At 26.0% G+C, this 13,533-nt stretch overlaps 1 protein-coding gene across 2 annotated transcripts in view; it reads right to left on the bottom strand.

Moving 5' to 3' along the window:
- Positions 1 to 1,396: 1,396 nt before the first annotated feature.
- LOC100204219 (inositol hexakisphosphate kinase 2) overlaps positions 1,397 to 13,533 on the bottom strand; it is a 29,585-nt gene continuing 17,448 nt past the window's right edge. The window contains exons 4-6 of one of the 2 annotated variants that reach the window (XM_065792039.1): positions 11,781 to 11,867; positions 8,596 to 8,756; positions 1,398 to 1,903 (exon numbers count right to left, since the gene is read on the bottom strand). In XM_065792039.1, the coding sequence (XP_065648111.1) occupies positions 1,502 to 1,903; positions 8,596 to 8,756; positions 11,781 to 11,867 (650 nt within the window). In that variant the 3' untranslated portion in view covers positions 1,398 to 1,501. Of the gene's footprint in view, positions 1,904 to 8,595; positions 8,757 to 11,780; positions 11,868 to 13,533 lie in introns of both variants that reach the window. The other variant, XM_065792040.1, reaches the window with a different exon arrangement.

Genomic DNA, 13,533 nt, shown 5'->3' with positions numbered 1-13,533 from the left:
TTTGAAAACTATATAAAAAAAAGAAAAGTTTTTAAAGTTCTTATTTGGACGTAATACGCTGATAAAACCATGCTAATTCCAAATAAAAGAATTCAAATAATTTATAAATCGCCTCAACTACACCGAGTATGAAAAAAAAATATATATATTGTAATATTTCCAGTCACAACTGGTTTACTTTTTCCAGTCAGATTTTTTAATAGTTGCCGTTTTTTCAGGATCTATAGATTTCATAAATAAAAACAAGTTTAAAATTTTACCTAAATCCATACTCTTTAAGACTCCGCTTTAATATTTACAAAAAATTTTGTCGATAGGGCTACAGAGCTCAAAGAGTAAAACTATTATAATTTTAAAACGTCGAGATTATTTACATTTTACATACTCTCGGGTGCTTAAAACACAGATGGGAGTGGGAATAAAAGGAGGGGGAGGGTTTAATTCAGATCTAATAAACGGAGAAAAGGGGATCTTAATAAAAGGGTGAGTGGGAGTTTTTTACAGAACACGAATAAATAATTTAATTCTAGTGCGGCTTTCGGTCAAATACGCATTTTTTAACAGTTGCTTCAATATAATTTAATAGAATTTAATATGCTTACATAAGTTTTATACTATGTAAGCATATTAAATTCTATACTAGAGAAATAAACGAAAACCTAGTTTTTGACCAATCGAAATTTACGAGATTTGTTATATAATCATACAATAATAAACTGTATACAACATGTAAGAATTATAATTAAATATAAAAGTATATCATATTATGTGTATTACATATATATAATTATTGTGTATATTATACATATGTAAAGTTCTAATTTTTTCACAAATTTTAATATAAATATAATATAATATAAATAATATAAACTTATAAATAATATAAATATATAACAAATATAATATAATATATATAAAATATATAATAAATATAAAAATATAATATATAAATTTATAAAAAATATAATATGTAAAAAATATAAATTTAATATAAATAATAAATATTTATTAACAATTGCCATTAATAACAAAGTTTGAAAATAAATTTAATTTATTTTAATTAACAATAAAAATATTAAAATATATATGATTTCTTTTTTTTTTTTCTTCAAATTTTATTTAAATTGTTTAAATTATGTTGATTTATATAATATGATATAACAAGCGCATGCATTACTTTAAAAAATTATTTTTCTTTAATAATAAAAATATTACTATCTCACCAAAATACTTTAAAAAATATAATAGTGCAAAAAAGTTGTGTGCTACCAGAAAGTGGGACTTTTTTAATGGTTTAAGACTTTTTATTCATAAAATTTTAACATGTTGAAAGAAATTATTACAAAATGATTGTCTGAATTATTTAAACTTTCAAATATTAAAAAAGAATTGCAAAAAAGTGATTAAAAAAAAAGCAACAACAAAAAAAAATAATAACAAGATATTTAAGATCTTAATATAAAAATATTTTTATCAAAAGAAATTTTATCAATAAAATTTACTAATGTAACTGAAATTGTATTTCTTCAAATATTTTTATTAAAGATTTCACTCCAAAAAGCAAACCAAGATCTGGACCATCAAACTCATGTTTATAGCACGTGTGTGCAAAGTCTATCATTCTTAATTCAACACAATCATCAACTGAAATGTACATTTGGTTGTCTGACTCACCGTCATATATCAACAGCAGCGAGCAGCAGTAGAACCTATACCCATCTATCATTTCAAGGGACTTTAACAACTTGTTTAATTTTTTTATCAATGATGGCAATATGTCTGTCCTGTATCTCATACCAGTATATAAAAAATCTTTGAGAACTAATTTAAACTCATGTTCAGTCAACATGTGTCCTTCAAATTTATCCATTCGTAAATTTCTTCCAGTTATAGGGTGGTTGACCTAAATTTTATAAAATAAAAACAATTATTTATTTTTAACTCATAGCTGACAACACAGTTAAAGATTGAGATGCTCCAAGTGCTATGATTGTACAGGAACTTAATGGGTTTATAGTTTGATACACAGTAAATATTTTGTGGCATACTACATACTACATAGGCCATTTATTAGAAAAGCTAGCATCTATTATACAAATTACTGCCCTGTAACACAAATAAAATTATATACATTATTCCATCTTTAAGGGTTGGAGGAGCCACAGCCTACTTTAAAAAAAGCCAAAATTGTTTCCAAAGCAAAATGATTTGTTGCTAGTCTGCCAAAATATTTTTGTAGAAATTTTAGATGACTGAATGATTTGGTAAAAATTTTAGATTTTTTTTATGCATTAGTGGTGTAGAAATAGAACGCTTACTTAATAAGCTTGTAACTTTTATATATAATGAAAAAAACTTTTATAAAAAAAAAAAGACTCTAAAGGCCCCTCGGCTTTAGGGAGGCAAAAATTATTAAAAAAAAAAGACTTTTTAGAAATTAGTTTCAGATGATATAAATGAAATGAGAGAATTTATTAAGATTCTCATTAAAAACTTTAAAGTAACAAAAAAACACTAGTAAGCACACAGAACAAATCCCTAAAAATAAATATTAAGAAAAGCACAAAATTATAAAATATTATAAAAACAAACAAAAATTAAAAATATTCATTTTAATTACCTTGAAAAAATTATAAAATAGGGAAAGCTTAAATAGGCTATAAATAGGTAAAGGTTTAAATTTCTTTTTTTTTGAGTAGTTACATAGCTTTGCTTAGGTGTTAAAAATCTTTTATATATATATATATATATATATATATATATATATATATATATATATATATATATATATATATATATATATATATATATATATATATATATATATATGTATATGTATATATATATATATGTATATATAAAAATTATAAAATAGGGAAAGCTTAAATAGGTAAAGGTTTAAATTTCTTTTTTTTGAGTAGTTACATAGCTTTGCTTAGGTGTTAAAAATATATATATGTGTGTGTGTGTGTGTGTATAGTAAAAATAAAACTATGATTGAGTTTGTAGATAGGGCCAATAGGGTACTGTTTTGCTTTCGTCGTGGATATATTGAATAAATTAAAATTAAGGGATCAAAATGCAGTCAAACAACTCAAAAATAAGCCTAATTTCAAAATTTTTAAAAAATAATAATAATTGGTTTCTTAGATATTAGATGTCAAAGTTTGACTAAACTTTTAGAAATATTGACTAAATGGTATCGAAGGTATTTTTGAACTCGAAAAGAAAGCAAAGTAAATACTTTACAACGAGTATTCCACTTGATTGTTTATTGGCTAGTTCAGACCAAAAATTAATAAAATTGCAAAAAGAATTTTTTTTACCCCATAGTTTTTTTTTGTTATTATAAATCTTTATATAGTTACGTACCTAAAAGTATAAAAATACCTATGGGGAAGCAAAAGCTTTGCCGCAAAATCGAACTCAAAAACAAAATTCTAATCTTTTTACGCATTGATTGTGACATAATAATGGTTAAAGCCCAGGGATCACTGTAAAATTCAATTTAAAAAAACTTTTACTGACCTTTAATCTACCTTATTTATATAAAATACTTATGAGGTATTGCAATAGTTCAGAAAAAAAAACAATTTTCTTTAATAGTTCATAAAAAATAACAACTTTTCAAAAATTAATTTTCTTGGTGCTTTTATATTTATTTATAAGCGCTTGAACTCAGTTTTCTTGTTATCATATTTTTTGAGTATAATTTATCTTGGTGAAACTGATTTAGAACTGATTCAGCAATAGAGATAACAGAGGAGACACCTTAATCGCAATGCATTTGCTTTTTGAAAAGTCATTTTTTTTTGTAAAAAAAAACTTCTATATGCATACTTAGTCCTTCTGACCCTATCTAAACTTCACAGGTAATATCTTTTGTGAATAGTCTTTCAACCAAAATGCTGTTTTGTCATCTAGTTGTTTATATGCATCATTCTTTGCTTTTTTCTGTTGTGCATCTCTTAAGAGATGTTTCATATACTCTGTGATGCTGCCTATTAATACTTTAATGCCATATAATATATCATCACCAACATCATCTTCATTTCCTATTTGGTTGACTTCATATAAAACTTCAAACAGCTCATTGTATTCATTGCATTCAGAATGATTTAAAATGCTACATGATTACATTTTAATGTATTTAGGATCAGAAAGGGCAAATCGAGTTGAATGTGTTGCAATTTCATTTTCCAAATAGCTGCAATGAAGTTTATATTTAGTTTTTAAATACCTTTTTGATCTTTCAAGTTTCTCAACAGTTGATATTTTATTGAAAATATTTGCGAATTGTTCAAGTGTTGCAAACCCATTCATCCCAGCAGCAGTCGTGTCATTTAAACCAGCCAGCATTTTCTATGAGATGGTTTAATTCCATTTAGTATCCACATTAGATGCAGTAGTGGTGTAGTGGTAAGAGCACTTGCTTTGTAAGCCAGAGGTTTGGAGTTCGACTCACACCACGTCCCTGGAAGTACAGCGCTCAACTTAGTTTCTCCGCGCAGCAGCCTTGCTCGGCAAGGTTCGTGTTTCGGAGTTAAAGAGTTGAGAGAGGATTGCACCACGAATAACAACTAAAAAACAATTAAAAAAAAAAACACAAAAAAATGAGAAGCCTCCTCGACTGAAATGGCCCCCTCGGGCCTTGGGGATGAATAATCTAAAGAAAAAAACAAAAAAACATTAAACTTGTGTTGGACAGAGACTCGTAAGCAGTTTATTTGCAACTCTCCCATTATAAAGCAATGTTGTGACTGTTTTTTGCTGTTAAAATGACACTAGCTACAGTTTCAACATCACCACTGTCATACTTTATTTTGAAAATACCATAAGAAACGTCTTGTAACAGTCCACTTAAAAAGATGAAATCTAAAAATTTTTACATTTTGGAATTGAAAGTCTACTTTTTGTAAATAAATTCTTTTGTTTCCATGTTCTTTTCCTTGTTTCCATCCGATATATCATCCGATAATGCGTAGCAATGATATGCACATATTTTCTCAATATTGTTAAAATTTCTGCTTAAGCAATTTTCAATTAAAGACTTTTTGTTCAAATCACTAGCTAGCTCATAGCTCTTTAAGACCTCAAAATATAATATAAAATAGAGTTTCTAAAAGTTTAGTCAAACTTTGACATTTAATATCTAGAGAACCTATTATTATTTTTTTAAAAAAACTTTGTAATTAAGCTTCTAGTATGAATAGTAACAATATATTAAAAAATTAGCAATTTTGAAAGAGGTCACTCTAAAAATTTAGTGTTTTGGGCTGATTCTTACATAAAGTTGCTTTTAAACTTGACATTTTAAAGCTTGATTACTCCAAGTTTTTATTTTTATCAGTAGATAGTTTTCTTTGGCAATAAGTGAAATTTAATAAAGGAATGAATTTAATGAATCATAATATGCTCAGGGTGGGCATATTTTCTAAAAGTTAACTAATTACTCCTACTTCAGTTTAAATACCTAAGAGTAAACACTTAAACAAAAAGAATTTGACAAGGTCAAAAAAATATTAACAAGCTCTTTAAACATTGACTGTTATAATGATGTTTTTAGTTATGATAATTTATATATTTAGTTAATAAATATATAAATTTCTTTTTAAAAGTTGCGACCAAATAAAATAAGTAAATATTTAAAAAATGTTTATGAATAAGTTTTAATCAATAATTTTTAGGAAAGCTTAAATTTCAACTCTGAAAAATTTGTTTAAAATGGTTTTTTAATCTTTTTAAATTTACATTTTTTTAAAATTAGTTCTTGTATAAGAATTACACAAAGGAATCTTTATACAAACAGAAAAAAATGTGAAAAAATCGCATTTCTAGCAAAAAAAGTAACAAAATAAATAAACACTTTTGTAAAAACATTTGTAAAAAGATATTCAAGCACACATAGTCTAAGAGCGAGTGGCTGCCAGACCTACATTATTTTATAAAGGCTGAAAATTTCTTAGCGCATACTCCTAACACAAGTTTTATTTTGAACAAAATAGCTATTTAAAACCATTTTTTAACTTCATTTTTATTACAATTCTCATCTTAGATTCTAACTGTTATTAAATGTTAATAGAAACCAGAACTTTTTTTGATGCAATCAAAATTAAACTGTAATTATTTTCAGTTAAGTTATGTAACTAAGGTTTTCATGAAAGTTTTTAGATATAAAACTAACAATATTGCTATTATTAATTACATTTGTTTGAAAATTACGAGTGTCTGGCAAGGGTTTGCCACTATGATAAGTGTCTGGGAATGGATGGTATGATTTCTAATTCTACTACAAAGAAAATTGTAATTACGCTTTATAATTTGACGTAGTTTAGCTGGTATTTTAAAAACCTTTGGTACCTGTTACCAGCCAAAGCCACATTACTAATACTACACTGATATAAAATTTGATAGATTCTTTTGGTATTTTATAGATAACTATTTACTCCTTGTTCTGAAATGTGAAAGTTGATAATTTACTGGTCCAAGAAAATCATAAAAGTAGAAAATTGAGACTCATACTTTTCATGTTCATATAATAAAGGAAATGATACAGAAATTCTACAATAAAATCATGGCTATTTCCAGTATTAAAATCAACAATGCTACATTCTGTATTTATATCAGAGCTAATGAGGAGTTTACAAATTTCTTTGTTACAATGATTATACATACTATTTGCATTTATGTACATTTAATAATATTTTTTTTCTTTGCGATAAGAAAATCTAAAAGATTTTTGTTTAAATATTTAAAAAAGGTTCAACTTTATTTTTTCCTTTTTTCCAAGTTTGTCATCAAATCTTTAGTTATTCATTTTTTTTTTTAAATTACACCAGCTGGCAAAATTTTAAGGTAGCAAGAACCTGATGAGAATAAATTCTAATAACATTATTTTATTGAACTTTTATACACATTTTCTTCAGAATTGATATTAAGTTTCTTTGCATTTTGTATTGTTTGTATGCATTTTGATCGCAGAAAGCTCTGCGAAAAGTTTATTAAATCTATTTTTAGAACTGCAATGGTACCCTATTAAATGTGAATTATTATTTACATTCCAGATTTATAATCCATCACAACCTTTCTGGTGCATTGTCTCTACCCCCCTCCCCCTTGATCCAATCAAGCATAACATTACATCTTATTACCACAGCTGTTTTATATATTTCTTTACTACTCTCTTTTCACCACTCTTTTTTTTATGTAAATAAATTTCTTCAGGTGGTTTTTAGGTGGATTTTTGAGGAGTCAATTTTATTTTTTTAGGAAGTTCATTTAGGTGGTTTTTTAAGTTTTTTTTATTTTATGAATCACTTAGTAGTAGCATATCTTTAATAATTGCAAAATAATTGCACAATAATTGCACAATAATTTTTAAAATTTCAAGATTCAAGATTATGAAAATTATCAGAAGGATAAAAAATACAAAAAAATGTGTGTAACAATGTGCTTAATTATTTATATTACACACTATTTTAAAAAACTATTTTATTATAAAATAACTAGAAAAAATTTTGAGATTTTAAGATCAAAAAGATTCATGATTTTTGAACTATTTTATGATTTTAAGATCAAAAAGAAAGTTTAAAGATTCATGATTTTTACTGAATAATTCTAACTAAAAATATTTTTTGAAAAATTATGAAATTCTATATTCACCACTTTTAAAATAACTAAAACTTAATAACAAAAAACATTTTAGCCTCTGCAAGTAACTCTTTTTGACTATTTAACCAGAACCACGCTTGACAAAAAGACCATATTAAGTTTTGGCTGGAGCCTGGATCAGAGCCCTGGTTTTCAATTACTAAAATGAACAATCAAAATACTTGAAAAATGACAACCTTTTAACAAATTATATTGTTAACTGATTCTTCTGTCGAGTCTTAAATAAATGTTAAATGATTCTTCTGTCAAGTCTTAAATAAACCAGATTGTTCTTCTGTCCTAAATACCTACTTTTACTATTGAAAAGGCCAATTAAAGACAAATCACTTAATAAAATGTTTGAGAAAGAAAATGACAATCCCTTTATTAGACCTATGTTTTACCCATCAAAGAACTTGCAGGATTTTCCTAAAATAAACGTGACATGAATGACATGACAAAAATTAAAATAGTGTAAAATAAATAAAGTATTGTAAATAAAGAAGAAAAAATAACTTAAAACATAATAAATATATAACATAAAAATATACAACAATATATATAATAATATATAATAATAGAACAGTATATATATTATATATATATTAATATAAAAATATATAATATTAATTTAAGATAACTATATATAATAATATAACAGTATATATACAATATACATAATAATATAAAAATATATAATATTAATTTAAGATTTATTTATTTAAGAATTATTTCATAATTAATAACTATATTCTTTATAGAAATATAGTTATTAACTATATACTCTTACATTATTAACTTTTATTTTATTATTATAAATTCAAATATATGAAAATATATATATAAAAAGTTAATAAATCAGCTTGACATTCTGAAAGTTACTAATTAAAAGAAACATAAAATAAAATTTAAAAAAGTATAAAATTTATAGCAAAATTGAATCACCTGAAAACCTCCTAATTTTACACCAAGGTTAGGTGCAGTTGAAATATCTCTGATTTTTTTCATTCTTTTTTCTCTTTTATCACATCCTCGTGTTCCCATCTTTAAATCAATAACACAAGGGTATTTATACTTTCGTGTGACATCTTCAATAATCATCAATTCTGATGCAATTAAGTAAAGTTAGATAATATCAGTGAAAATTTAATATAAAAATATGATGAAAAATTTTATTATAAAATGTTTAAATGGTCATGAACCATAACCACCTATCCATCTATCCAGAAATATGATGAAAAAAACAAACTTAAAAAGCAAACATGCTTCATACTATTAATTGAAACCTTTTATTTAATACTTGAAACTATATGTTTAGCACACTATATTTAGTATAATATATGCAATACTGTCAAATGGGATAAAAATAACAAGAGGAAAATGTGCAACAGTGTAAAAACAAATATCATTGCATTGTTAAGAAAATGGTAAAGCAACACACAGAAGCAACACACACTAAATATTTTAGTGTGTGTTGCTTCTGTGTGTTCTCAGGATTTGAAAGTCACAAAAAGATTTCTTTATCTGAGTTTTTGGTATCCAGGAGCTCTAAAAATATAAATAAGTTTATGGACTACTATTAGGAAAAAAATTAAGACTTTTAGGTTAGAGGAACATTCATTTTTTGAGCCCGTAGTCCTTAAGTATAATAGCAGCAGGGACTCCAGGACTCCGGGCTTAAAAACAACAAGTTTCAAGTCATTAACGTTCATGAATTTTTTTCTCATAGCAGATCATAAGTCAACAAACATGTTTAGAGCTTCTGGACACTACAGACTTGGAAAAAGTAGAGATATAAAGCCGGAGTCCTTTTGGGACTCCGCATCCCTGGTGGATACAATGTGAAAAGTGAAGCCAACCATATCACCTGCAGTGTTGTGGTAGCATTTAACGGGTGATGCGGAAGTTATCGGACAAAATAAAAACATCAATAACTTATTTATAAATAAAAAAAAAAAACTACTATTATATTTTTTTTAAATAAAGCATTTATCTTTTAATAAAAATATATTATTTTTTATATGAAAAAACACCACCATCTGCAATTGATCTCAATTTTGCTCTGACGCCTTTCATATGCGACTGTAAAAAGTTTAAATCAACTTCTTGTAGTTTTAGTTTAATGCGATCAATCAAAACTTGCTCTGTTGAAGCTTGCCAATCTCCCTCATAAACCTTCTGTGCCAAATGTCCCCAAAAATTTTCAATTGGTCGTGCTTAAGGCACATTTGGGGGATTGGATTCTTTATCAACGTAATAGACATATTGGTCCATCCAATTTAGAGAACCTTTAGAATAATGAGAACTTGCTAAATCTGGCCAAAATAAATAGTTAAAGTCTCCATGATACTTGTGAATAAATGGAAGAAGTCGTTTTTCTAAACATTCATTAGTATAGATTGATGAATTGATTGCTACAGCCTTGGAAGTGCGAAACAATGGCTCGGACATACTACGTCAGATATGGCTATCCACATTAATAATTTTTTTGGAAATTTCTCTTTTCCTATAAAACGAACACTTTCTGGGCATGTCTTTTTGTTGTTTGTGTAGTATCCAGAATTTCCAGGCATGTTGTCCCCTGCAAAACAAAAGTATTTTTCGTCATCGATGACTAGAAGCGATTTTGTGTTATAGAGATGGTTAACTAGTTTCCTGCTTCTTTTCTTTGCCTTTATTTGTTGTTCTATAGTGTATTTTGGAGTCTTTTCACGTTTTTTATATTTAATATTCATTTTTTTAACTGACGACCAATTGTCGATTGATTTACACCGAATTTAATACCTATTTTTCTCTGACTGACCCCTTTTCAATTGTTGTCAAGACTCATTAATTCGGCTTTCTTTTCTCTAGTCCAGGATGTCGGACGACCAGGGTGCTTTCTATCAGAAAACGATTGAACAGTTTCAAGTCTTTTTAGGTTATCATATATTGTACTTCGAGCAAATCCTTTCTTTTCAAAATGATTTACAATTTTTTTTTATTTATTAGGTTTATTTACAAAAAACATTTTTAGTCGCTTTCGAAAAGATTCTCGTTCAGCTGCATTTAACTTCATTTTAAATAATTGTGTTTCAAATAATAAAGTTTATATTTTATAGAACGTTTATGCCTACGCATAAAACCACAAAAACTAATCATTATGCTCAAATAATGAAATTAGGATTTGTCCGATAACTTCCGCATCACCCGTTATGATAAAGGCAATTACTACAAGCTCAACATTAAAAACATTACTATCATATACAGCTTATGTGCAACCTTTGTTGGTTAAGAATATAGTGATGATTGATATAAATATTTAAAAACACTAGATTTTAAACTTTGCACAAATATTCTTTTACTTTTAAGTGTGCTGTAATATGAGGTTTTACACAAATTATAATTTTTTTAGAGATGGAAATTTAAGTATTAATATTATCATTATCATCAGCAGCATCATCTTGCTTTTTTTTACTAATCAACTCCCTCAATCTATTCACTGCACACTATTTCCAAATTTGTATAGAATACTATTGCCATACTTTGGCTGGATCTTTTAATAAAATTTCTCTTTTAGGCAAAATCTAAAAACACATAGTAAAAGTATTTTGACCTGCTCTAGCTGCTATGCGTAAGCCTCTACTTCAACCTTTTCAAAGTCCAGCTTTTTTTTCCTTCTGCAGGTATTACCATGGTCTGTTCAAGTAAGCTTTAATCTCTTGTCCAATCAAGCGACACTCAATTTTGCATGACTCTCAATTCATTGAGATTGCATTCTTTTACTACAACTAGTCTTTGGTGCTCCAAAAACACTTATTCTTTTTTTTTTCCTTAAGCGTCAAGAACTCTCTTCTAATTACATATTCGACTCAGTAAAATATAAAATTTTACAATTTTACAATTTTTTTACATTTTTTTTTTCTTTCCTGTTCTTCAACTTTTTTTTTTTTTTTTCATTTGTTTTAATTCCAAATTAACTATTGGTTATTATTGATTGCATCCTATAGTTGTATGTTTGCATCCTTTTTAGAAGTAAAACTGCTAAAAAACGAGAACAAAACAAAAAACATAGTGGGTTAAGATCAATACCTTATACTTTGGCTTGGAACTGCATAAAAAGTTATCTAAACTTAAACATGAAAAGATACGATGTCTTCCAGATGCTACAACCTTTTGCGACAAACTTAGCAAACGGTTGTTTGATGCACATTCACAATTATTTGATTTTTTAGATTCTGTAAAGTTTTATTAAAACAATCATATATAAGTTTTATTAAAACAATCATATATAAATGTATTAAAAATTGATTAGATCAATTTATAAATGTGATCTTGTATGCTGACGTATCAAGTTAAAATGCATTAAATAACTTCAGATAAAAAAAATTAAATTTATGCTATTTTTAATTTTTCAGGTATTTTTTTACATTTTTGAAAAGTATATAAAATTTAAATAACCATCAAATTGTTCATCAAATAATCACCAACTTGAAAAGAGGGGAGGGGTAATTATATATAAATATATATATATATATATATATATATATATATATATATATATATATATATATATATATATATATATATATATATATATATATATATATATATATATATATATATATCTAGACCACACAGGTAAAACCACAGATGTCACATTTTTCTCATTTTGAGAAAAATGAAATTTAGTGTTTAGTGACATTGGATATCTGTTTATTAATAATATATTTAATTAAAAGTATATTTTTATGATATTTTAGTCCTAACACAATATATATATATATATATATATACAGTTTTTGTGCTAAATACAAGAATTATTTATTCACAGTGTTCTTTTGAAAACAAGACACTCATTTTGGACATCTGTGATTTTTCCATTGTAAATTCATCAACTCGTAAACCACATTAGCATGTAACCTTTTAGAGCACTTATTTTTTTTAAAATAGATGGTAACACATTGTAATATACAACCACAACATACTAAGTGTGTAATAGGATAATGAAGCCGCCCCCCCCTTTTTTTTTTCAAAGAAAAAAATTCAAATAAAAAATTATATGAAAGTTTTTTTTTAATATTATACAAAATACCACTGCACCTTATCTCTTCCCCAACCTCATCTATTTACCATAGATGATTTCATGATGTGTTCCATCACTTTATATCAAGTATAAACCATACAAAAACTTGTGAAAACTTCAAATTGCAAATCAGTTTGATATCTTTTACATTATATATATATGTATATATATATATATATATATATATATATATATATATATATATATATATATATATATATATATATATAGTCGGCAAAAAAATTTGACACAAAATATATAATATAAAATATTTCTTTGTTCAAATTTGGCATATACTGTATATATATATATATATATATATATATATATATATATATATATATATATATATATATATATATATATATATATATATATATATATATATATATATATATATATATATATATATATATATATATATATATGTATGGTCGGCAAAAAAATTTGACACAAAGAGATCACCATATAACATGGAAACTCTAAGCTAACTCTAATTATTATTATTATTATTTTTTTGTTAATTCACCTCCTTAAGGCCAAGAAGGCCACTGCAGATGAGGAGGCTACTTATTTGTGGTATAACCCTCTCTCAACTCTATAACTCCAAAAAACGAACCTTGACAAACAAGGCTGCTGCGTGGAGAAACGAGTTGAGCACGGTACTACCAGGGACGTGGCGGGGATTGAATTCGGAACCTCTTGCTTATGAAGCAAGTGCTCTACCACTACACCACTGCTGCATTCCGAGTGTTATATATATATATATATATATATATATATATATATATGTATATATATATATATATATATATATA

This window comes from Hydra vulgaris, chromosome 03 (genome assembly GCF_038396675.1).
Source record: "Hydra vulgaris chromosome 03, alternate assembly HydraT2T_AEP".
NCBI lineage: Eukaryota > Metazoa > Cnidaria > Hydrozoa > Anthoathecata > Hydridae > Hydra > Hydra vulgaris.
This window is presented reverse-complemented; position numbering and strand designations above follow the sequence as displayed.